This window comes from Rattus rattus, chromosome 5, assembly GCF_011064425.1.
Source record: "Rattus rattus isolate New Zealand chromosome 5, Rrattus_CSIRO_v1, whole genome shotgun sequence".
NCBI lineage: Eukaryota > Metazoa > Chordata > Mammalia > Rodentia > Muridae > Rattus > Rattus rattus.
In genome coordinates, this window is record NC_046158.1 from 27131884 (window position 1) to 27159360 (window position 27477).

General features: G+C 38.9%; 1 protein-coding gene across 2 annotated transcripts in view; it reads left to right on the plus strand.

Annotated features, from left to right (window-relative positions):
- Mbd5 (methyl-CpG binding domain protein 5) overlaps positions 1 to 27477 on the plus strand; it is a 137223-nt gene that overhangs the window by 85991 nt on the left and 23755 nt on the right. For both annotated transcript variants that reach the window (XM_032903262.1, XM_032903263.1), the window contains 3 exons: positions 9294 to 10310; positions 11768 to 11988; positions 16359 to 17567. In XM_032903262.1, the coding sequence (XP_032759153.1) occupies positions 9294 to 10310; positions 11768 to 11988; positions 16359 to 17567 (2447 nt within the window). The remainder of the gene's footprint in view (positions 1 to 9293; positions 10311 to 11767; positions 11989 to 16358; positions 17568 to 27477) is intronic.

The following is a 27477-nucleotide window of genomic DNA, read 5'->3' on the forward strand; positions in this document are numbered from 1 at the left end:
TTAACCTTTTGAGTATCAGTTTGCAAGGCAAGCCTAGTATTCCCACTTAGTACGTAACATTAAGGTCCTCACAATGTTCTAGTGGATCTGGATCCTAGACCTCAAAGTCCCTACCCCAGTCCAGACACAGTGCCATCACAGTGCTCTGGAAATGTATAAGTAGTGGGCATTTAAACATCAGGGGCCTGGAAGATGGCTTGGTCGGTAAAGTGTTTATTGACTTTAGAGCCCCAACACCCATGAGAGAAGCCATGCACAGTGGCACAGTCCTGTAAGCCTAGAGTTAGAAGGCAGAGAGACAGACCCCTTGGGATAATCTTACCAAATCAGTGAGCTTCAGGTCTACTAAGAGACACCCATTTTAGGAAGTACAGTGAAGAACAGGTTAAGGAAAACACCTCACACTGACCTCCAAAGCCCACATGTGCTCCCCTGCATGCACACAAACTCACACCCACACACATACCACATGTAAACAAAATTTTCAGGTTTCTGAGAAACAAAGTTAAGCACCTAAAAATGGTGCTCTGGTTTAGAGGGGAGTTTAAAAATCAAGTGTTCTTGACCAGCAAACGTCAGTAGGCCTACCAGTCTGCTTCAGTCTGCTTACCAAAGAGCAAAAGCACCCGTGCCATTACCCAGGTCCTGCTTTCATCCGTACAACTAGTCCCTCTTTAGATCCTGTGACCGCAGAGTACAAACAGAAGGGTTTAAATTATTACATGAAGATACTTAGTAACAACCATGCTGCTCTCCATATAAGTCCTTAAAATAGTTCTACTATAAAATACCTTTTTCCCTATTAAAAACAATCATCTCTGCTTAAGCACAGGAAATTATAATTCTCTGAGGGGCAGGAGTATGGGTTTGTGACAGAAGAGAAACATAGAAACATTTATTTGCCTTAACTATGCATTAACTCATCAAGATATAAATAAACCTATGAATAAGTATATGTTCATGAGTATGTACATATATATGTGTGTATTATGTAAATTCTTACTGCAAACAAAAATGGTTTCATTCAGCACAAAATACATTTGAAACTCAGGACAGCTAATGAAATGGTAGGTATAAGACCATGAAATAGTGAGACCACAGAAAGCTGCTTAGCTCAGTGTGTCTATTGTCATACCATGACAGTAGAAAAGCAAAGGGAAGTTATGCGCTGCCCTTCCCAATGGAGATTGCACATGCAGACAGGTAGAGATGGCCATGTTGAAGAGCAGCTGTGGGGCATTTGTTAGCCTGAAGAAGGCAGCAGGGTACCTTGACAGTTGTGACTGAACTGATGCTGGTTTCTAGTGAAAACATTTCAACCGAAGTTTTTTAAAGCCTAGATTCTCTTTCCCTTGTGATGCTCGTGATTTGCAAGTTTGAAGTGCTGTGTGCTCTTGTTACTTAATCAACAAACTGCTTGAAAATCTATTCCTTAATGTTTTGCAGAACGAATCCTTTTTTATTGAAGAGATGTTTTCACTATAGGCAATGTCTCAGTCCTTCAGAAGGTCTCCTCATATCAGGGTTACACCACTTGTTCTGTTTACATATTCTAGGTTTAATGTTTTCTTGTATACAAGAGGAGTTAAAATATGTTTTTATTTCAGACATTAAGTCTATGTAATCAAGAGTGATAACAAAACTCAGTGATATGATGTTTGCTGATTCAGTGATCTATTTTGTACCTTTAAAGAAATAAATTGTTCTAGTGTACTAGTTGGAAGACTTTATTCCATTGTAATATACTAAGCACTGTTACACAACCATCCATTCTTCCAGTTCCCTAGGAGATGCCTAAGTTATCATTTACTAAAATCCAAAGATATTTAAGTGGGCTCAAAAACTATCCAGATACTAGGAAGTAACATTAACCCTACAAAACAGTGGCTTATGAAAACAATGCTAAAAAGATTCCTGTCAAGGTAGATTTCATCCCCACATTCATGTAACCCTAAATAATTCAAAATTATAAAAATCTTACATCCTATGAATATAAAAATATCAGTGACAGCCAAGCAAAGAGTAAAAATTAGTTTCTTATTATCTTTCAAGTTCAGAGTAACAACTCACCTTTTGCAACCTGGCAGTTAAGCCAAAATTAGAAATCCGAAAGAGCTGCTGAAAGACTCCAAAAGTTGGAAGTGGTCCAGGGAGATACACCCACAGGCACAAGTGTGAGCATTCTTCGTATACTGTGGTGTGGGCTCATTGGCAGCACAACTCTGTAGACTATCCCTCAGTGATGGGGCAGCCCAGAGACCTGATTCTAAACTAGCGCTTTTCAGTTTCTTCCCTCAATAAACTCACTAGAGCCTGCCAGATGGCTCTGCAGATAAAAGAGCTTGCTGACAAGTGTGACAACCTTGGTTAGATACCCAGACCCGCATGGTGGAAGGAGAGCACCCACTCTTGTAAACTGTCCTCTGACCTTAGAGCCACTATGACATGTACTCGCATACGTGCACACGTGCACGCACATTCACAGTGTTTTTTAGATCGCTGGCATTACAGTCTACTAAGCATTTCAATGTATAGCAAATGAAAGTTAAAAAAAAAAAAAAAACACTGTAGTCTGATATTTTCAGCCTCACTCCATCCTACTCCACTTTCCACATAAATGTTTAATCCCAATGATGACACACTGAAGTGATTGTAGCACCCACTAACACTTATATGCATAAGCTATCAGAAAGAGTTTTCAAAAATAGCACTACAGTGTTCTCCAAATGTTGTATTTCACTTGTCAAAATAAAATACTAGTTGGAGCATAATAAATTGACTTTTGTAGCTCATTGGGGTGACACAGTCATTTTAGAATATCCATGGAATAATTTGGTGTTTATTGAGCACCTGTTATACACTGGGCACTGTCTTTTAAAGTTGCAGATAAAATAGGATATAAGATAGGAAGTTGACTGTATTAAAAGTTCAGTATAATCTCTTGAAACGTCTAATTGGTGTTTAATGATGCATTTTTAACTCACTCATGCATAAGCAGAAAACAGATCCCACCAAGGCATATAACCTCCTTTTGCAGGTCTTGCCATCACACAGATATCATGTTTACCTTAAAATGAATGAACTTTTTGTTACTTGGCCAAACTGACATTTCCCAAATATTTTTAAAGTGACTCTTAACAGGTTCTGGGTATTGATGTGGGATGGGGATACAGCTCAAGGTAGAACAGCTGCAGAGCATGCATGAAGTCCATCTCCAGCACCAGAAGAGAAAGAGACTAGAATCACACACATATTTTTTTTCTGAATTCATCTGATCATGTCTGGAGATTGGTCTCCCTAACATCCTAAAATTTAAGCTACAGCTCTCTCTGGCTGCCCACCTTCTTCTCCGGCACCTATTAGGGGCAAGAACATTTCCTCAGATCTTGCAATTGTTTTCTTCCCCACTTCTCCATCTGCTTTCATTTGGGGTCCCCTTCTCCCTTATGAAAAACAAAATAGCAGGTCCCTTCCTCTTTCTCCCCACTGCTTTGCTGAGAATATCAAGAATCTGTGTTAGAATCCAAAACAGAAGAGTGAAGTTGGCGTGTTTTTCTAAATGCACGTTAATGTGGCTGTAACTACGTCTTGAAAATATTAATAAAGTTTTACTGGAATACTTAGACTTCTTATAAAAGTTACTTTCAATGTATTTATTATCATTAAAAAATAGTATTTTAAATGTAGAAGACATTTTTCATATTTCAGTGGGACTGAGAAATAAAAATATATTTATTAAACTCATGGAGCATATTTTTATCTCTAGAGGGATTTATTTTTATTAAGGATTACTTTTGACTTGTTTGCAGTGAAAGTACTGTTAGCAAAGCAAATGATAAAGGTCAAACAGTAAAGGAATATTTTTCATTAGACTTACTATTTTTCATAAGTTTCAAATTTTTCTTAAGCTCTTAAGTTCCGTGTATAAAAAGAGCTGTGGGGCCATTTTAGTTTAGAAAAGTTCTTAGCACAAAATAATATTCATTCAAAGTTAGAGTTAGCGAATCAAACTAGTTAGTGACTTTTTTTAAAACATTGATCTGCGTGGTATGGGCATTTTTGACACATACATGTATAACAATAGTAATATTTAAGAGACAGACATACAAAAGTTGATCACATTATGAACTTCTCTCCAGGAATCTTGGTGACCAGGGAGACAAATCTAAAGAGGCAAAAACAATTTTAAAACTAAAGCAAGTTAAACATCTTAAGAATTTAATAATATCTTTTTGTAAATTCCTCAAATTTTTCTAGGCTACTTGTACATACACACTGAATACATGAGTGTATGAGTTGTGGGTGCACAAGGTTTATGTGCAGTGTTCAGTGAGTGGGTTACCGTGTTCATTCTCTCACCACACTAGCCTGCCTGCCTCTGTAGATCTAGGCTAGGGATCTGGAACTGCTTTAGTTTGGATGGCTTTCCCTTTCTCCTATTTTGAAAACAACAGAACCAGGAAAAGAAATTGTTACTTCATAGTGGTTGACACAAAGTAATCTTATGTATCCTTATTAAGTAAATGACCGGAACTTGCTAACTTTCAATTCCCAGATGACTATTTAATTACTGCTTCATGTTTGATGAAATTTCATCTTTTAAAAAACTCATCTTTCCCTTCTCTTAAGTACCAACATCTTGGCTAAGGGGAAAAAAATACTTTAACAAACACTTTCTTTATGTAATTCAACAGAATATAGGTTTTATACAAAGGCTCATAAAATAGTGCCTGTTTACACTTAAATAGTTTAAAAAAATTCCAATATGAAAATGAATACAATTTCAGGTTTCTCTTCGAGTAACTTCATACATTAATGAATAGCCTTTCAACTGTCCTTTGAGATAGATATCTACTGCTGTGAGGTAACTTTTAACTTCTTGAGAAACTTGAGAGTATTCTAAAGTAACCTTTCATCTTCAAGCCACCTCCTTTCTGATGTCCCCATCTCCTGGCACAGGACCAATTAAGTTGGAAAGTCAGTTTTCACTTTTATGTCTACATTGTTACCTCCATTATAGAAGTTACTGCAAATATTAGGGCCTCAGTAGATACATTCAACCAACAAACAATTGTTTTTTAATCCAACCATGTGTCATGACTGATATCTTTGAAATACAGAAACAAGTGAGATTATCTCAATGGTTTAAAATATTTATTCAAATATATTTACTGCTTACATAAACTGGCAGGTTTAAGGAGACTGAGGGAGACAAGGTCTATAACAACCGTACATATTTTAGATATTTTTGTATTTGTGAAACTCAGGAATCATTCCCCTTCATCTGCCTTACTTTCTGTATTTAAGTAAAAAGAAACAGCTTTTACACAGAAGCACTTTTTTACCTTGTTTTTGTCCCTCAAATGCCAACTCAAATGTGTAATTTTCTTATTGGTGCAGTTTTATCATCGTCCCCTTGTTGTAGACATCTATAGAGATGTTCCAGCCCTTAGCATGGTGTGGTTTTGTTGTCTAGCTAATATATAAAGAGACATTTAAAAATCCCTACCTTGCAACTAGAAATTTGAGGAGGGGGAAGAGTACAGCATTTACCACTTTGCCTAAACTCTGAGTTTCTTCAGGGAAAAGGGCAAGGTTTTTATACTTCTCTCACTATTTCAATCCTGTTCTCCAGCAGAATGTACCTGTTTGTTGAACTGTGAATTGTTAGAAACTGGAGAAGATTAAAATATATATTTATATTTACATGTGTGTCCGGATCTGCATCCTGCTTGGATTTGTCCTGTCTTATCAGCAGGGTAAAAACACTCACGGTGACTGTGTTTTATTATAATTTCTCAAAAATATTTAGATGGAGAGCTTTTAAAACAGTGTTATCCCCAAATGGCTAATTCTTGAATCATAAATATGGATGCTTCTTAGTGGCAAATTAAAGTAATAAAAAAATAATCTCTAAGGAAACCCATCTTCTACAAAGCCTTGCTATGTATTTTGGAAATATACTCTGCATGCGGTCAGAAGAATGGTGAGCACCACATTTAAGCTTGTCATCATTTAGCGGGTAGAAACTTGGCAGTGACAGTGAGTCCCAGTAAATAAGACTCACTGGCTCACCTAACACACATACTGCAGATGCAAATGATAAATTGTATGTATGGAAATAGCAATTTGGGGAACCAATGAAATATTTAAGGTGTTGATTGCTTTGTGAAAAAAAATTGAATTAATATTTAAAGAGTTGTATATCACATGCCTACTTCAGCATTCTGTGTGTCTTCTTACTCTAACCTTTGTGAACATGTCATTATTTCATGATAATATTTCATAAATATTTATAATGTTTGGAAAAAAACCTCCTTTTTAATCTCAGCCTTAAAGTAAAACACTGAGAGCTTTAAAGATTCAGACTATGACAGATTGGAAAACAGAAACCATTATTCTAGCCGCACTCTGAAGGTGGTATTGGTAGGACTGGTTCGAGTGACCACTGTTGCTGCCACACCACCATCCTGTGGAAGCCAGGAATAATGGCGGCAATGTGTATGGACTTTACAGCTCACCAACTCTCCTCACCTATCTCTGACTCAGAGCAAGTATCGCAATGTTGAAAATGTTCCTGTGGACACTTCAGAATAAACAACCTCCTTAGGAAAAATTCAATGGTAGCTGGGTGTGGTAATACGTAACCAGAATCCCAGTATCCACTAAGCTGAGGCAGGAGGATCACAAATTCAAGGCCCTGTGGGCAACGTGAGAAAAACTATTAAAAAATAACAATACTCGGGTTGGGGATTTAGCTCAGTGGTAGAGCGCTTGCCTAGCGAGCGCAAGGCCCTGGGTTCAGTCCCCAGTTCCGAAAAAAAGAAAAGGAAAAAAAAAATAATAACAAAACTCAGTGGTATAGTTCTAGGATTTGAGGCTTTAGGTTTAATCACCTGATACATACAAACGCACATGCACGCATGCTGCACATGTACACACAAAGGTATATGAGAAAATGCTCACCACTGAGTTTATAGTGATGACAGAAATCAAAATACAAATGCTTACCTTTGTCAGTGTGGCTTAATATAGTCACTTTACACACTAGTTAGTTTCAGTTTTAAAATCTTAACTACAAAGTACATAAAAATGTTTGCTTTATTCCAGTTGATGAAAACAAAATGCTATATGTTTTACTATTCCACAGCTATGGAAAAATTTCTGTATATTTGGGGGAAAAAAACCTGTTGCTTACATTGTCACATGAGGTTATTCTGATGGCACAGCACAACAGTTTCAACTCTTTCAGATCGATAACAGTAGTAGTTTTCATTATACAGTATGTGTGTATAATAGTTGAAAACAAAATATTTGTCAAATACTACTTAAAACAATCTCTTTTTATTCCTCCATCTTTATTAACTTGAGTATTTCTTATTTACATTTCGATTGTTATTCCTTTCCCGGTTTCCAGGCCAACATCCCTCTACCCCCTATCCCTCCCCTTCTCTATGGGTGTTCCCCTCCCCATCCTCCCCCCCTTGCCGCCCTCCCCCCAACAATCACGTTCACTGGGGGTTTAGCCTTGGAAGGACCAAGGGCTTCCCCTTCCACTGGTGCTCTTACTAGGCTATTCATTGCTACCTATGAGGTTGGAGCCCAGGGTCAGTCCATGTATAGTCTTTCCACCAACACCTGCCCACCCACCCCTGAAAAAAAAGTGTCAGGCAGAGCAGAGGTAGGGGCTGTTAGTAGATTTAGATTTACCTTCCCTATCTTTCCCACCCTTTGCACACTTGGATCACCAGGGTTGATTTTAAAGACATTTATTGCCCAGGTTGTTCTCTGAGAGATGAATTTTCAGCTGGTCTGGGTTAAGGCCCAGCTTTAGTTTTGTTGATTGTTTTGTGTTTTGTGTTTCATTTCCCTAGGTAGTTCTATTGTGTAGCCTGGGTTGACAACCACTAATAATAATTATAATAGCCATTACCTAGCAATGAAAATACTATGTTTTAATTATTAAGTTATCTTAATTTTAACTTTTAGTACAGAGTTTTAAGAATATGAGTGCTATTTTGGAAGAAGACTAGTCTTAATAAAAGGACATTTAAATGCAGTGTCTCTATACCATCAAAACAACAAATTATTATTATGTTTTTCACTGTTAAAAATAGTGATAACGTGTTGGTGGGAGATATGCACCATTATACGGTTTAAAGAAATTTGCATTCAGTGTGTGCATCTTTTTCATTTGAGTGCAGTTTGACAGTACATATGTAAAGCTTTGTGACTCTGGAAGTCCGCCTCCAAGAATTTATCCCTAGATAATAATTGTATAGCCCAGTGTGGTGACTTATACCCTAAAACCAGCTCTTGGGAGGCAGAGACTCTGTGAGTTACAGGCCAGTTTGCTCTGCATAAAGAGTTCCAGGTTAGTCAGGGCTACACAGTGACACCTTGTCTTTAAAAAACAAAAACAAAAAAGTGGGCAATTGAAAAGATACATTAATACAAATATTTGTTGAAGTGTCACTGATAGTTATTTTCAAAGTGTTGCAGAAAACATTCACGATCTTAGGGTGGTTGAGTTTATCAGAACGTAATACATGGAACTATTAAAATGATTCAGTATATATAAATTCACAGGGAAAGGTATTCACAGTAAATTGATAAATGAAAAGCTACAAAATTATATACCACAATTCTGGTTTGTTTCCAAAATACATAGCTCTGTGTGTGTGTGTGTGTGTGTGTGTGTGTGTGTGAGAGAGAGAGAGAGAGAGAGAGAGAGAGAGAGAGAGAGAGGAAGAAAATATATACCAGAATGTATATATATATATATATATATATATATATATATATATATATATATATATACACACACATACTGGTGTGGAAAACTAGAAAGCTATATACAATAAAATAATTGCTATATTAACCAGGTTCTTTTTGTTAGCCGATTAATGTTTTCATCTGCATTCTAGTTTTTAGGAAATTTATTTTGTTCATTAAAAGAAACTACTAATCTTACAAATAAGACCAAACAGATAGACCAAAGGTATAATTGGGGGGGGGGTTAATATACCAAACTTAGTGGATGAACTATAACATCCTTGCCCATCTTCACTTTGTGGACCTATGAAGAGAAACCCCTTTGCTATTCGGCAGACTTCATCAGACACTAGTTTTAAATTTTAACTTCCATTAACAGATGTCAAATCACCCATGATACAATTAATCTAGTTACAGCAAAGTAAGCAGAACGACCCGAAATGTATCTCAGGAAGCTTTATGGGTAATGTTGCTAACTGTCCATAACTAACACCTGCGTTTCTGTTTTCTCATTGTAGGTGGTTCAAGCCTGCCGTCCTCCATAGCTATAGCTGGCAGCAGCCACCCTGCCATCACAAAGACAACATCTGTTCTCCAAGATGGTGTCATAGTCACCACCGCAGCCGGAAACCCACTGCAGAGTCAGCTGCCCATTGGGAGCGACTTTCCTTTTGTTGGCCAAGAGCATGCCCTTCATTTTCCATCCAACAGCACTTCAAACAACCATCTTCCACACCCCTTGAACCCCAGCCTCCTCAGTTCTCTACCTATCTCTTTGCCAGTGAATCAACAGCATCTCCTAAACCAGAATCTATTAAATATCCTCCAGCCTTCAGCAGGAGAAGGCAAGTCTGAGATCAACCTCCACCCTTTAGGTTTTCTCAACCCGAATGTAAACGCTGCTTTAGCTTTTCTCTCCGGTGACGTGGATGGGCAGGTATTACAGCCTGTTCACTTTCAGCTTTTAGCAGCCCTGCTTCAGAACCAAGCCCGAGCAGCTGCCATGCTTCCCCTGCCGTCTTTCAATCTGACCATCTCAGATCTTTTGCAACAGCAAAATACCCCTTTACCCTTATTAACACAGATGACAGCCCCACCAGACCGTTTGCCAAGCAATCAGTCAGACAACAGCCGAGCTGATACCCTTTTAGGCAGCCCCCTGGGAAACCCCTTAACAGGCAGTGACACTACTTTTAACCCCCTGCTCCTCCCAGCTGTCACTGGGGCCTCAGGATTAATGGCCTTGAATCCCCAGCTGTTGGGAGGTGTCCTGAACTCGGCATCGGCCAACACCGCTATTCATCCAGAGGTTTCCATAGCAACCTCCTCCCAGGCAACCACTACCACAACCACTACATCATCAGCAGTGGCAGCACTGACTGTCTCAACACTTGGTGGGACAGCAGTGGTGTCAATGGCAGAAACATTGCTGAATATATCTAATAATGCTGGGAATCCACCTGGTCCAGCTAAACTCAACAGTAACTCTGTGGTGCCACAGCTACTTAACCCTCTACTGGGGACAGGTCTGCTTGGTAAGTTCAATTTTTTTCACAAATTTTTTTTTCAAGAAACGTTTTTCTAATTCTCTATTCTCCTTTTTAAAACTACATTTTGTCACACTATTTTTTTTAAAATGTCTTCATTATTATGTCACAGCTGATTTAAGGAATTAACTATAACAACACCCACACAGAGCCATAGCTAAACAAACATTGCAATGGCTTTTTCCTTTTCTCAGATTCTAGCATTATTAAATACCACTGTGATCTGCTCTCCCTTGTCTTCTGATACTGATGCCACCTAACCTAACCTACCTATCATTCTCTTCAGCCAAGTACAGTCTGCATCTTCTAAAGATCCTCCGTTCCTATTTTAGTTGGTGTGGCATCACAGGGTTGGTATGAGCAGCTGCACTAGGATGGGAACAGTCTGAGGAAGTGAACCCTGAGAAGCAAAACCAAAATGACCAGTCAAATGCTCCAAGTGAGGTTTTCCCCAAGACCAAGGAAAATGCCCCTCTAAATAATACTAGGTTTCCTCAGAATTATCATTGTTATAATTACGTATTTGTCCATAAAAAATCCTTTGCATAGGTTAGCTTATCAGAAAAAAGTTGAAAATAATGTCAAGTATTTATAATGGTGGGTATAGGTAACAACAGGGGAAGGAGAGAAAGTGCCCAGCAAACCCAGAAAGAGATAGAAGTGTACATGATATTGTCAAGAGCATCCTGATATGCTATAAAACTCATTATGGGCATTATTGTACTTTTATAATACAGTGCAATTAGTTTTGTCTAGACCTAAAATAGTTATAGTTAATACAAAAATCATAAATGTACAGATTCAAGTTACAGAACTGTTCTCAAAAGATTTATACAATTTAAAACAATTCTAAATTTTAACTATGTATCAGTTATTAATGCTATCCATTGATGTCATTGATTTTAAAATCTTTACAACTATCACAGAGAATTCTCTTTTATTGTTGGGTTTACAGTTTTAATTTTAGCTAACTACCATTTTATTGCAAAACAAAATGCATATTTCAAAACTAAGAGTTAACTTAATTGGTGGTATTTTTTGATGATTATGACTTAAAACTGAATTTTTATAAATGAGACTATATTATACCCACTCTTTCTCTTCATCTGTTCAACTACTTACTGCTAAGTAATTGCTAAGGAAAATTTTCAACCTTTAATTGTAGGTGTTTTAATAAAAATAGACATAGGGACACTTAGCTCTGAAGTTTAACACTAATGACTAAACCATCTTGATGGAATATAAAATAAAAGGCTAATCATACAGATAAAACTAAATGTTAAAGGTATCCTTTGCTTACAGCCAAGTAAGGCTGATCAAAATGACCACTTTTCCCCTGAAGCTCAACTGTCAGTTTTTGTTTGAGGAATTCTCAGGTGCAGAGACAGCCATGTTAGTTCTCTGAAGAAGCACACTGACTTACACTTTGTTTTTCAAAACTGTAGGCGATATGTCATCCATAAACAGTTCTCTGAATAACCATCAACTGACTCACCTACAGTCACTGCTAAACAGCAGTCAGATGTTTCCTCCGAGTCAGCAGCAGCCGCCGCCGCAGCCGCACCTTCTCCAGGGACAGCAGAATCTCCAGGCCTTCCAAGGACAACCCACAGTCCTTTGCCCAGCTAACAATAACCCCATGGCATGTCTGTTTCAGAACTTCCAGGTACTTTCCTTCCACACATGACTTTAGCTGAAAACAGTGTCTGCTTTTATAGAAATAGTAGAGAAGGAATGAAAAGGTACCCTTTAGAGTCTACTGACAGTCACTTCTTAATACTGAGTATTGTTAAACATTCTGGTCTCTTCTGTAAAGATAATTTTATTTTGTATAAAGCAGTAGTCTTTTTGGAATTGTGAGTAAAAACTGATAGTGTGGCCCTCTTATGCCGTTTTGTGCCCTGTGCCCACATTACTCTCATAAATAATAGACACTTTCTTCTATGTTAGCTCCCACTCCCCTCTCCTCCTAGCTTAGGCCATGTGGACAACCATTTCTACACTTCTACAGAGGTGCAATGTTTTATGAATGGAAGAAAGAAATATGCAATAACTTTTAAAGATGTAACACCTTAAAAAACAAACAAAAGGGTGGGGCTCACTATCTAGTCCAAGCTGGTTAGTCTTGAATTTGCACCCTCTTCCTCAGACTCCCTTATGCTGGATGTTCAGACATGCACCACCACAGACCATAAATAATAAAACAGAAGAAGCTCTTTAAGCAAGATATAAAGCCAGGAGGCCAAAAGAGAAATACATAACCAATATAAAAATATTAATTTCTACATGATGAAAGATATTCTAAAGTTTATAGACATACAAATGTCAGGAAATATATACATAATGCATGCCACAAGGAAAAGGATAATTGACTAGAAAAATAAGGGATAAAATATACACAGAAAATTGACAGGAAATGAACTGTGAATTACTAGTAAACATGTAAACATGAAAAGAATAACCAATGTGCACATCACTGTGTCCGTCACCTTGATGGCATGCACTGCTGGTAAAGGTATGGAGGGAACAGCACTCTCGTGCTATTGTTGGTCCATTTGGATTCTGGTTAAGCTTCATTAGCTTCTCTTTCTTTTGTGCTAGAGTTCAAACCTAACTGAGGCCTTGTGCACCATGGAAATGCTCTACCTCTGAGCCATATATCCAGTCTGGCTCATTTCTTTTGGAGGATAATTTGTTAGTTTATCAAGTTTTTAGGCATATTTATATCTGTGTATATGTGTGTCTAAACACATATATGTTCACTAGCCCAGACATTTAATTCACATGTGTTGACTTAAGAGACATCTTCAAATGTGAATAGAAGGGCATATAACAAAATATTCACTGCAGCATAAGTCAGAAATTAAGAGCCTCTTAGGTATTGATGAATCAGAAAATAATTGCATTATACAATATCCATCTATCTATAAGCTTAAAAGATTAGGTAGACTTATTCGATCAACTATGCTGAGACCTCCAAGATGACAAAAGTCTAACACTGTAGTATTAACAGAAGAATAGTGCAATACATTTCCACATACAATAAAAGGGAAGGAGGGAGGAGTGGAGAAGAGAAATTAGGCATTGCCACGTGCTTTAATAGTTTTTGTTTGTTTAGTGATTTGTTTTAATTTTTCTTAGCAAAATCTTATTTGGTTTATATTTAAAAATGTAATGTAAAAAAGTATAAGCCTGGAATATTTGATGATATGGGAGAAAGGAGAAACCAAGCCAAAGTGTGACATCCATTTAAAACAAATCAAAAACCCCAATTAGAAAGATTGCAGCATTCTGTGATTAAATGTGTTCATCATATCTCAGTTGCCAAAGACTAGGAAGGACTCCAGCTGAAGGGGTGTGTGCTGAGTTCAGCTGCTCCAGCAGGAGCGCTCGACATCCAGCTTGTTAGACAGCGTCAGTGGCTATCCTCTTGATTTGGACACAGCAAACAGGACAGGAGAAGGTATCTATGTAGTCATCACAAATAGGTCCAGGAATGTGTACTGGGTTCAGTAGAGAGTCCTCCTTGCCACCATTGTTCCACCCAAACAACATTCATTCATGTCAGCTGCCACTCGACATCCAAGCCAAAGTGAAGCAAAAGGTCCCACGGAAGCAGACCCTGCGGTCACTGAGACAACCACACAGGCTGCTCTGCCAGCTGGAATTTTGGGGAGCATGAACAAATCCAGGTTGAGTCATGGTGACTGTTGGTGCCTGAGCCATCTTCAATGCAAGGTCTCAAAGTCTGGGTATGGGGCTTACAACTGTCAATAACTCCAAACTCAGAGGTTCTGAGGCCATCTTCTGACTACCTATCTTCACTTCCCGTGCATTCTCCTCAAATATCTGGTAGTGGCAAAGAACCACTGCCACTGAGGAAGCTTCAGAACCCAGACCATGCTTTAATAGTTTGTGTGCCAGGATGCTCTATAACCCTGCTTTCTTCTGAGAAAGGAAGTGAGATGGAGTGAGGCAGGGAAGTGTTGGTCTAGGAAAGAATGGTGATGAACACATCTTTCACCTAGAATGAAATATCCACACATATGTAATACATTAGTTCATAAAGGACGATGTGCCTCCCTGTGGCACCAAGAAAGCGAGTGAAAACCCGAAGCCAGTTTACTGTACCATAATGACATGAGAGTGACTCCAGGACAACGTAGCTTGGGGAGGTGGTGGAAGCAGGGTCATAGTGAAATGGTCAGAATGGCGAATGGGACATTGAGACTTAAAAAATAAGGTATTCCTTCAAAAGGAAACTGTGAGGAACAAGAGACCTGGGTTAATACTCCAGAAAGAAACACTGAGTTGACCACTGAGACATGAACATAATCATATGCTAAAATGAAAGACCCTATAGTACAGGAGGTAAATATGAAGAGAGGAAGTCTAGATCCCCGAGAAGTACAGAGCTTCCTTCCATAGAGCAGATGGAGAATGGACAAGGCATGACTTCTGGGAAATACATGCTATTAAGGACCAATCTTAGCACGAGCTCCGTTTTCTCTGATAAGTAGGGCTGTCTACCAAGAGTAGGGTAGGAGAGGATATGGCAATCAGCTTGAAGAAGTACAGAAAGACTTGAACTGTTATGGAGAAAGCCGTTCCTGACCGGAAGATCACAAGACTGAAGGAGCAGCAACAGGCCAGGCTGGAAAACATAAATTTCTATTCATAAAATACTTTACCTTCCTGTGGATGTAGACAGCACCAGAATTTAAAATGATCTAAGATTTAGATTGTGTCTGGCAAGTACAGGCAAGGGGGAGGTAGCACAACATGGCCGATGTGCCATGGATCCTAGGTGCTAGTTTAGTAAGAAAGTAGGAAGAGACCAGTGGGGTGTGGACTCTCAGCCAGGCCAAGTAGAAATTAAGATTGATAACTAATGATTGTATTAGACCTAAACCTGTCACAGTATTTCTTCCACAGTGTTAGAGAAATTAGAGAAGCCACAGAAACTTTTTTCCAAACTGCATTAATGCTTCTGTACGGAAATTCCTTCCCCTTGCCTCTTCCTAACTGATAGTCACTCTAGAGACAGCCAGTGTCCTTTTCAGAAGCATGAGGATGTACCTTGGGAAATGGCCTGTTAAGGTTGAAAAGCAGGAATTAATACCCAACCTAACGACTTTAAGAAATATCATGTCTGGGGCTGGAGAGATGGCCCAGTGGTTAAGAGCACTGACTGCTCTTCCAGAGGTCCTGAGTTCAAATCCCAGCAACCACATGGTGGCTCACAACCATTTGTAATGGGATCTGATGCCCTCTTCTGGTGTGTCTGAAGACAGCGACAGTGTACTCACATATAATAAATAAATAAATAGATAAATAAATCATTTTTTAAAAAAAGAAATATCATGTCTGGTTGGCGAGATGACTTAGAGGGTAAAGGTCCTCATCTCATAAGCCTGGCAACCTGAGTTCAATCCCCAGATCACATAAAGGTGAGAGGGAAGATGTACAGCTCCAAAAGACTGTCCTCTGGCCTCCACACATGCACCACGGCATGTGTGCCCACACACAACACATGCACAACAGTAAATGAATATAAATTAGCATATGCAATGTCATACCAAAGTACTGCATTAAGAAAGGTATTTATTTTTATTTTATCTTGTATTTAACTTAGTTAAATACAACCATTAATCATCAATCTTTAAGTTTCAAACACCTGTAAGACCACTGAGCAAACACCTGGAAACACCTTGTGTCCAACTACTTCAAGTTTAGTTTTTCTAGAAAACCTTTGGCAATGATAAGTTTAGAAGGAGATCTGTTGAACTCTTTCAACTAAAGAAATTACCCAAATATAAAATACAATCGGTGTGTGAGGTTTTCTATACAGAATAATGTTTTTCCTTTCGTTTTTTTATTCTTGCTCTTTGTCCTTCCTTTGACTATCTTTTGGTGAATCTTAAAATTATGATCTTCTTTTTTAAGGTCTTTAAATCAATCAATCTCTCTCTCTCTCTCTCTCTCTCTCTCTCTCTCTCTCTCTCTCTCTCTCTCTCTCTCTCCTATTCATTTAAGGTGAGGATGCAAGGAGATGCAGCTCTTCTAAATAAAAGAATAAACAGTCAGCCGGGGCTCACAGCACTTCCTGAGAACCCAAACCTTGCACTTCCACATTTCCAAGATACACCTTGTGAGCTGCAGCCAAGGATTGACCCGTCTCTTGGTCAGCCCATGAAGGACGGCCTCGTTATGGGTGGCCAAGGCGATGCCTCGGTAGATGCCATTTACAAAGCAGTTGTGGATGCAGCCAGCAAAGGAATGCAGGTTGTCATCACCACTGCTGTGAACAGCACGACTCAAATCAGCCCTATCCCAGCCCTGAGCGCCATGAGTGCCTTCACTGCCTCCATTGGTGACCCATTAAATCTGTCCAGTGCTGTGAGCGCCGTCATCCATGGGCGGAACATGGGAGGAGCGGATCACGACGGCAGGCTGAGGAATGCGAGAGGGGCGCGGCTACCCAAGAACATAGACCATGGGAAAAACTCTGGTGAAGGGGACGGGTTTGAGTGTTACAAGTCAGCGAGCTGCCACACATCCAGAAAACAATGGGATGGGGAGCAAAGTCCCAGAGGGGAGCGTAACAGGTGGAAATATGAGGAGTTTTTAGATCATCCAGGCCATATCCACAGTAGTCCTTGTCATGAAAGGCCCAACAATGTCTCCACACTGCCATTTCTAGCTGGGGAACAGCACCCAATACTGTTACCACCAAGAAACTGTCAAGGTGATAAAATTCTGGAGGAAAATTTCAGGTATAATAACTACAAAAGAACTATGATGAGTTTTAAAGAGAGACTAGAGAGTACTGTGGAGAGATGTACACACATTAATGGAAACAGACCTCGTCAGAGTCGGGGCTTTGGAGAGCTGCTAGGCACTGCAAAACAAGACCTAGTCCTAGAGGGGCAGTCTCCAGGCTCTTCGAATAGTTTGGAAAGTTCTCTGGTCAAAGATTACATCCATTACAATGGAGACTTTAATGCCAAAAGCATTAATGGGTGTGTGCCTAGTCCCTCCGATGCTAAAAGCATTAGTAGTGAAGACGACCTAAGGAATCCAGACTCCCCCTCATCTCATGAGTTGATACACTATAGACCAAGGACGTTCAACGTTGGCGACTTGGTCTGGGGCCAAATCAAAGGACTGACTTCCTGGCCTGGAAAATTCATAAGAGAAGACGACGTTCACAATTCATGCCAACAAAGCCCCGAGGAAGGGAAGGTATACCAATCTTTATCCATTGTCAAATACTAACCTCTGTTCAGATATCAATTATTCTTTTTTGTTATCATCACGTTGGATTCTTTGGATTTGATTTTAAGATTCTTCATGACTCATTGAGGTCTCACAAGCTTCTGGAGCATAAAATGAAGAGGGGATGGTTATAGTCACCAAAGTGTCATATTGCCAAGGGGTGAGTTATGAATAACTTATAGACCCACTAGGCTCAGGGTGCCCCTGACCCTAAACTAGATTTCTAGACTTCTGTCAACTCTCCCTTCCTTCTCTGTATTTATGTAGCCCTTTATTCCATAAATAGAGGAAGACAAGTGTCAGTGACTGGGGGAAGTGTGTCAGAGGAAGGGTTGCTCCCAAATAGCATGGTGTGCCAACAGAAAGCTCTCTTCCACAAGCTTACATGTGATGTCCAGTGGTAGGGCATTGACAAAGTCTGGGTGAAGCTACAACCATTACAGAAAGCAGCCAATAGCACCTGAATTCTTTTCAGAGGAAGTTCTGGGTCTTTATAACATGTGGAAATGTTTATATCAGTAGTCCGTGTCTACTTAACACAATCTGACCATATAAATTAAATGAAAAGGTCTCCATTAACTACCATCTGAGATAGAAGAAATCAATAGGGGTTTCTGGCCTCCCTTACAATTGGTTAAATTGGTTGCAAGAAACATGTAGAATGTTTAACTTAAATAGAAACATTTTTACTGGATCAGAAGGAGAAAATCATGCCCAATTCCCCCTTGAAGAAACAGAATTTCTCATCTTCTTAGCTAATAAGAATCTCTATTACAGGTATACACTGTTCTCATAAAGAGGGTGTTGTACAAAGCGATTCAGATCTGCGCAGACTTAAGCTGGCACTTAGATTTAATGGCAGGAAACCAAGAGCTTTTTTGCCAGCACAATAAAAGGACTGACTGTCTTTCGCCATGGGGCCAGGAGGTCCTCAAACCCTTGCTTATAATGCCTAGTATATGCTTGTCATGATACACTTTGAGCCTGGTGTTTCTACTTTTGATAAGAAAATTAATTCCATACTGCGGTTCACAGAACATTTTATTCTTAATGCTCTCTGAGGCCAGCCAAGCATCTGTTAAGTTGATAAACCTAAATATTTTTGACAGTTTATTCAGGAGATAATTAGAAACAGCAAAATTGGTCTGCTTATAAATGGAACTGCTACAAATCCAAGAGAGACTCACTAAACTGCTTTACAATTTCTGTACAAATGAACCAAGGCTGTTCAGGTGCCATTTTATAAAAATATACAACTAAAGAAAGATTATTACCCTCCTCCAAACACTGTTCTTGCCAGAGTCTGCTTCTAGATGCCATTGAGTACCCTCACATGATAAAAGCATGTATTGTTTGTATATGTCTGTATGGTGTGCATATGTGTTTGCATGTATGTAGGCACATAGTATGAATGGGTACATATACACGTGCATATGTGTGATCCTGGAGGTCCCTGGTGGATGTCAACTGTCTTCCTCAGCCTTCAATGCCCCTGACTTCTTTGTTTCAGCAAGTCTGGCACAGCCCTTTGTCCCTGTGGGCCACCACATCTGCCTGGCTTTTATATGGAGATGTAAACTCAAACATTTCACCTGCTAAATCATCTCAAGCTTTCCTGCTCTTTAGATGACTTTAAGAACCATGTTTTTGCTACATTTAAAACAGCAATTTAGTTTCATGTTTACTGAAAATAAAGTAAGATTGGTTTTAAAAACCAGATTCTTGGGGTTGGGGATTTAGCTCAGTGGTAGAGCGAGGCCCTGAGTTCGGTCCCCAGCTCCAAAAAAAAAAAAAAAGAAAAAAAAAGAAAAGAAAAGAAAACCATATTCTTCCTACAATAGAACTTGAAATTATTTGGGGGAAATTATTTTCTCCCCTCACTGACATTAAAATATTGACTTCTCAAGTTAAAATTTTGTTATCAAGACACATGAGACATGTTTTTTAGTAATTTAAAATATATAAATTAAAGCATACATTATGATGTGAAAACTAAAACATGCAATGAAATATTGATGATGATATGTAAGACATTTGCCTATCACTAAAGAGCAAGTTACAAGGCTAACAAAATGGCTTAGCAGGGAACAGTATTTGTTGCCAAACCTGACTGTGTGAATTAGAGCTCCAGGAGCAACATGATAAGAGGAGAGAACTGAATTCTACAAGTTATCTTCTGACCTTTATGCACACACATTCACACAGATACTCACCATAATAAACTTTCAAAGCAAGGTACAACAGCCATGAAAGCTCCAGACCACTTAGCATTCTTTTAACCATCTAGTCTTTTCAAGCCAAATATCGCTTTTGTACATAAAAAGCCAAGTACTCATTTTGCTGCACTTATTTTTTATGTGTATTTCAGAAAACAGAGAAAAGGCTTCCTCATCTTATTTAATGACGCTCACTTTTCTTATTTTCGTGAGATCCAAAAAGACTCAAACAAGACTGTCAGAATTCAAGCCAGGTGGCCTGAATCACAGACTACTATTTAAAACCAAAGTGCTTGCCTCTTTGGTCTCCCAGTCATACGGAGAAATCTTCAGTATAGATTAGAACATTGGTATTGGCCAATGGCTGACTTTAGCAGCGTGCAGTCATTCTAGGGGATAAAACTTGCTTAATTTATTCTAATAGAAAGGTGTTTTAGTGTTTGGTACAGTGTAGTAGGTAACAGGAGACTGATGATGCAGAAGATAGGCCAAGTTTCCGAGACAGTTTGTTAAGATACAATGTAATGGCATCATACAGAGAACCTGAGAGACAGCCATGTGTTGCAAAAGGAGCAGCAGGCTTTAGGCACTCTGACAGGAGCTTACCATGGTACTACCAGACAGTTAAGGGACCTGCATGAGTATATTAATCCCTAAGGGCTTGGTCTTCTGTAGTGGAAACAGTGGTTCCTACTCTTAATAGTGTTTCGGGAGTTGAGTGGGATTTCTATATGTTCTCCAAACAGGAAAGGACCCAGTGAAGGTTGGCCGTTTTCCCCTATTTCAGACAAGTATGTTCACTTAAACTCCACCTGAATTGAGGTAGAGATCTTAGTTGTTGGCTTATTATCTGCAAATAGAGATCTACTCATCAGGTTGGGAGTAAAAGACTCATAGGGAATATCCTAAGCAAGGAAAATAGTTTGTGATGGTTTATGAATGTTACCACATAGCATACAAATTGCATTTCTCTGTGTTAATTAGTGTTAGCTGTTAATTTCAAAAAGGGGGTCTACCTAACAACGTTTTAGAATTCTTAAATGTTAAATGAAATTGACAGTCTGTAGTTTCTCAATTATTGTGCAGACTTACCAATTCAGACTTTCTTCCTCTGTCTCCTGGCCCCCAGCCCGACAGTATTAGCTAGTAGAGATGTTTAATAGTGTATGAGGCAGGCCAAGTTGCTCTCTGCTGCGTGTGGCCACACAGGAAGGTGTGTGTGCCTTGTATTAACACTTTTCAGAAAACTCCAATTTCTTTTTCTTTTGTTCATTTGTAATGAACAGTATGTTCTGAGAGACAGAATTTTACACACACACATACACACAGTCAAATATATATGCACCTTGGAATCTTGGCATAGCATTAGAGAATCCTTGGAAACATAAGTGGCTGATCCAGTTATTATAGGTATCTTCCACAATGTGCTAAGGTTATGAGGGAATATGGTTATCTTCGTATAATTATTTCAATAATTTTTTTTCGGAGCTGAGGACCGAACCCAGGGCCTTGCGCTTGCTAGGCAAGCGCTCTACTGCTGAGCTAAATCCCCAACCCCATTTCAATAATTTTTTTAAATAAAGTGCACATTTCACAATTTCACCTTCCACTTTTAAAAAGCAATTTCACAAGTTATATAACGCATTCCCTCTTCTCTGCCTTGTTCCTCTCTCCCCACCAGCAACTTTCCTAGATCCATGACTTTTGAGTTTGCTTTGTGATCCATTCAGTTTAACCAGGACCATCATCTACTGAAGCAAATTGGGTCATCGGTGGGTTCACAACCAAAAGCAAGGATTCCCCCTCTTGCAGAATCTATGAGTAGCAAATAGTTCAGAAGTGATGGGTCGGGCACCCGGGTGCCTGCCATGCTACCCCCAGCTTCTCCTCAAAGCTACTGTTGACAGGCATGTCAACAGTCTAGGCATTCACAGTGATCATGAGTTCATTGTCACAATAGAGTTTTTTTTTTATCTTGCCCAGGTGGTATTATGTTTACAACTGAGTTCTCAACACCTTACAGACTCATGAGCCTCTGCATTAAAACAGGAGGATTCTCTGATTAAGGCTGCAAGTAGCATTTGTCTAGGAGTATAAGCATAAATATTTAGAAGGCAGTTTAACACTCTGTCAATCTACCTAAACAACAGCTTAGCCGGGGCCTTTGACTCATGCCCCCCACCCACCATGGTTTTTTCTTTAGTTTTGGTTTAGTTTTTGTGGCCAAATTTACTGTACTGGGAACAAGTTCCCTCCTGTGGAATGAGTGACCCCAAGCCCAACTGTGGAGTAGTAGTTGGTCACCCCTATAACTGTTGTGCTACTACTTCAAAAAATGAGTACATCATATCTGGGAGGTCCACAGGTGGGTGTGATGGGTATATGCCCAAGAATGGTATAGCTGTATCCTGAAGTAGATTTATTCCCGTCTTCCCGAAAAAACACCATACTAGTTTCCATAGTGGCTACACAAGTTTCCTTGCCAGCATGAGCTGTCACTTGTATGTATTATTGATCTTAGCCTTTATGACAAGTGTAAGAAAGAATTTCAAAATAGTTTTGATTTGCATTTCCCTGATAGCTAAGGATGTTGACTGTTTCTTAGCCATTTAAGTTTGTTCTACTTGAGAATTCTCACTTTTAAATTGGGATATTGGGTATTTTTTTTATTAAGTTTCTTGAATTCTTTAAAGATTCTGGGTATCTCTTAGCAGATATGGAATTGATTAAAAAAGAAAGAAAATCTTTTCCTATTCTGTAGGCTGCCACCTTGTCTGAACAATGGTGTCTTTTACATGGGGAGCTTCTCATGTTTCACGAGATCCCGCTTTTTAGTTGTTGATCTTAGAGCCTGCATCAGCAATGTTCTGTTCAGAAAGTTGTCTTGTCCGCCACTGTGTTCAAGACTACTCCCCACTCTATCTTCTTTTTATCACTATGGCTTTGTAATATAACAAATGGTGAGACCCTCCACAGTTCTTTTATTGTTTTTTTTTTTTTTACATGCAGGGATTTTAATCAAAAAAAGAAAAAAAGAAAGAAATCAAAACCAACAACAATGAATCATAAGGGCAGAAAAGGACAAAATTATTTTACATTTTTCAATAAGTTACAGTTGGTTTTAATTCACTTTATTTATAAAGGCACCTTTATCTTTATTTTTTTATTTTTTTTCTGTGTCTCTTCACTGGTGTACTTTTTTTTTTTATTATTAACTTGAGTATTTCTTATATACATTTAAAAGTGTTATTCCCTTTCCCTGGTTTCCGGGCAAACATCCCCTCCCCCTCCCCTTCCTTATGGGTGTTCCTCCCAACCCTCCCCCATTGCTGCCCTCTCCCCAACAGTCTAGTTCACTGGGGTTCAGTCTTAGCAGGACCCAGGGCTTCCCCTTCCACTGGTGCTCTTACTAGGATATTCATTGCTACCTATGAGGTCAGAGTCCAGGGTCAGTCCATGTATAGTCTTTGGGTAGTGGCTTAGTCCCTGGAAGCTCTGGTTGGTTGGCATTGCTGTACATATGGGGTCTCGAGGCTCCTTCAAGCTCTTCCAGTTCTTTCTCTGATTCCTTCAACAGGGGTCCTGTTCTCAGTTCAGTGGTTTCCTGCTGGCATCGCCTCTGAATTTGCTGTATTCTGGCTGTGTCTCTCAGGAGGCGATCTGCATTCACATTTTGATCATCCGTCTTGAGTTTCATTTGTTCTGAGGCATCTAGGGTAATTCAAGCATTTGGGCTAATAGCCACTTATCAATGAGTACATACCATGTATGTCTTTCTGTGATTAGGTTAGCTCACTCAGGATGATATTTTCCAGTTCAACCATTTGCCTACAAATTTCATAAAGTCATTGTTTTTGATAGCTGAGTAATATTCCATTGTGTAGATGTACCACATTTTCTGTATCCATTCCTCTGTTGAAGGGCATCTGGGTTCTTTCCAGCTTCTGGCTATTATAAATAAGGCTGCGATGAACATAGTGGAGCACGTGACTTTTTTATATGTTGAGGCATCTTTTGGGTATATGCCCAAGAGAGGTATAGCTGGATCCTCAGGCAGTTCAATGTCCAATTTTCTGAGAAACCTCCAGACTGATTTCCAGAATGGTTGTACCAGTCTGCAACCCCACCAACAATGGAGGAGTGTTCCTCTTTCTCCGCATCCTCGACAGCATTTGCTGTCACCTGAGTTTTTGATCTTAGCCATTCTCACTGGTGTGAGGTGAAATCTCAGGGTTGTTTTGATTTGCATTTCCCTGATGACTAAAGATGTTGAACATTTCTTTAGGTGTTTCTCGGCCATTCGGCATTCCTCAGCTGTGAATTCTTTGTTTAGCTCTGAACCCCATTTTTTAATAGGGTTATTTGTCTCCCTGCTGTCTAACTTCTTGAGTTCTTTGTATATTTTGGATATAAGGCCTCTATCTGTTGTAGGATTGGTAAAGATCTTTTCCCAATCTGTTGGTTGCCGTTTTGTACTAACCACAGTGTCCTTTGCCTTACAGAAGCTTTGCAGTTTTATGAGATCCCATTTGTCGATTCTTGATCTTAGAGCATAAGCCATTGGTGTTTTGTTCAGGAAATTTTTTCCAGTGCCCATGTGTTCCAGATGCTTCCCAAGTTTTTCTTCTATTAGTTTGAGTGTGTCTGGTTTGATGTGGAGGTCCTTTATCCACTTGGACTTAAGCTTTGTACAGGGTGACAAGAATGGATTGATCTGTATTATTCTACATGCTGACCAGTTGAACCAGCACCATTTGTTGAAAATGCTCTTTTTTCCATTGGATGGTTTTGTCTCCTTTGTCAAAATCAAGTGCCCATAGGTGTGTGAGTTCATTTCTGGGTCTTCAATTCTGTTCCATTGGTCTATCTGTCTGTCTCTGTACCAATACCATGCAGTTTTTATCACTATTGCTCTGTAATACTGCTTGAGTTCTGGGATAGTGATTCCCACTGAAGTCCTTTTATTGTTGAGGATAGTTTTAGCTATCCTGGGTTTTTTGTTATTCCAGATGAATTTGCAAATTGTTCTGTCTAACTCTTTGAAGAATTGGATTGGTATTTTGATGGGGATTGCATTGAATCTGTAGATCGCTTTTGGCAGAATGGCCATTTTTACTATATTAATCCTGCCAATCCATGAGCATGGGAGATCTTTCCATCTTCTGAGATCTTCTTCAATTTCTTTCTTCAGAGTCTTGAAGTTCTTATTGTACAGATCTTTCCCTTGCTTGGTTAAAGTCACACCGAGGTACTTTATATTATTTGGATCTATTATGAAGGGTGTCATTTCCCTAATTTCTTTCTCGCTTTTTCTCTTTTGTGTAGAGGAAGGCTACTGATTTATTTGAGTTAATTTTATACCCAGCCACTTTGCTGAAGTTGTTTATCAGCTTTAGTAGTTCTCTGGTGGAACTTTTGGGATCACTTAAATATACTATCATATCATCTGCAAATAGTGATATTTTGACTTCTTCTTTTTCCGATCTGTCCCCTTGACCTCCTTTTGTTGTCTGATTGCTCTGGCTAGAACTTCCAAGAACTATATTGAATAAGTAGGGAGAGAGTGGGCAGCCTTGTCTAGTCCCTGATTTTAGTGGGATTGCTTCAAGTTTCTCTCCATTTAGTTTAATGTTAGCAACTGGTTTTGCTGTATATAGCTTTACTATGTTTAGGTATGGGCCTTGAATTCCTATTCTTTCAGGACTTTTATCATGAAGGGGTGTTGAATTTTGTCAAATGCTTTCTCAGCATCTAATGAAATGATCATGTGGTTTTGTTCTTTCAGTTTGTTTATATAATGGATCACGTTGATGGTTTTCCGTATATTAAACCATCCCTGCATGCCTGGGATGAAGCCTATTTGATCATGGTGGATGATTGTTTTGATGTGCTCTTAGATTCGGTTTGCCAGAATTTTATTGAGTATTTTTGCATCGATATTCATAAGGGAAATTGGTCTGAAGTTCTCTTTTTTTGTTGGGTCTTTGTGTGGTTTAGGTATAAGAGTAATTGTGGCTTCATAGAAGGAATTCGGTAGTGCTCCATCTGTTTCAATTTTGTGGAATAGTTTGGATAATATTGGTACGAGGTCTTCTATGAAGGTCTGATAGAATTCTGCACTAAACCCGTCTGGACCTGGGCTCTTTTTGGTTGGGAGACCTTTAATGATTTCTTCTATTTCCTTAGGAGTTATGGGGTTGTTTAACGGTTTATCTGTTCCTGATTTAACTTGGTACCTGGTATCTGTCTAGGAAATTGTCCATTTCCTGCAGATTTTCAAGTTTTGTTGAATATAGGCTTTTATAGTAAAGATCTGATGATTTTTTGAATTTCCTCTGAATCTGTAGTTATGTCTCCCTTTTCATTTCTGATTTTGTTAATTTGGACACACTCTCTGTGTCCTCTCGTTAATCTGGCTAAGGATTTATCTATCAGGAGTGCCCGCCCAACCAGGCGGCGAGAACTCCCCTCTAGGGGGCCTGGGAACAGAGAGCTAGTTCTTTTATTGTTAAGGATTGTTTTAGCAATCATGTGTTTTTTCTCTATTTCCACATGAAGCTGTGCAGAATTATGTTGGCGATTTGATGGGAACTGCCTTGAATCTGTACATTGCTTTTTGTATAGTGGCCATTTTTACTATATTCATTCTACCAACCCACGAGCATGGGCGATCTTTCCATTTTTAGATACCTTCTTTCATTTCTTTCTTCAAAGACTTGAAGTTGTTTCTATCAGACTAGTCTTTCGCCTTCTTGGTTAGAGTTATGCCAACATATTTCATATTATTTGGGACTACTGTGAAAGGTGTTATTTCCCTAATTTCTTCCTCAGTCCATTCGTCATTTGTATTTCGGAGAGCTACTAATTTTGTGAGTTAATTTAATGATATCCTCTAATGAGGTGATTATGTCTGTTTTTCTTCCGATTTGTGGATATAGTGGATTGCGTGTACTGATGTTCATATATTGAAGCATCCCTGCATCTCTGGGGTGAAGGCTACTTGATTATCATGATGAATGACCTTTTGGGTGTGATGTTGGATTTGGTTTGTGGGTGTTTAATTGAGTATTTTTACATCTATAAGGGAAATTGATTTATAATTTTCTTTCTTTGTTGTCTTTTTATGGGCATCGGGGTAACTGTGGCCTCATAAAATGAATTGGGTAATGTTCCTTCTGTTTCTATTTTATGGAATAATTTGAGGAGAATAATTTGAAAGTCTTGAAGAATTCTGTGCTAAAGCCATCTGGCCCTGAGCTTTTTCTTAGTTGGGAGACTTTTGGTGACAGCTTTTGTTTCACTAGAGGATATAGGTCGGTTTAACCTGCTTATCTGATCTTGATTTAACTTTGATAAGCAGTGCCAGTCAAGAAAGTATACATTTCTTTTAGACTTTTCACTTTGGTGGAGTGCAGATTTTTAAAGCATGACCTAATAATTCTTTGAATATCCTTGGTGTCTGTTGTTACATTTCCCTTTTCGTTTCTGATTTTATCAATTAGGATATTCTCTCTGCCTCTTAGTCAATTCAAATAAGATTAATTTAATTTGCTGGTCTTATTTTCTCAAATCATCAACTCTTTGTTTCATTGGCTCTTTGAATTCTCTATTTCTTTTCTTTCTTTTTTTTTTTTTTTTTTAATTTCAGCTCTGAGTTTGAT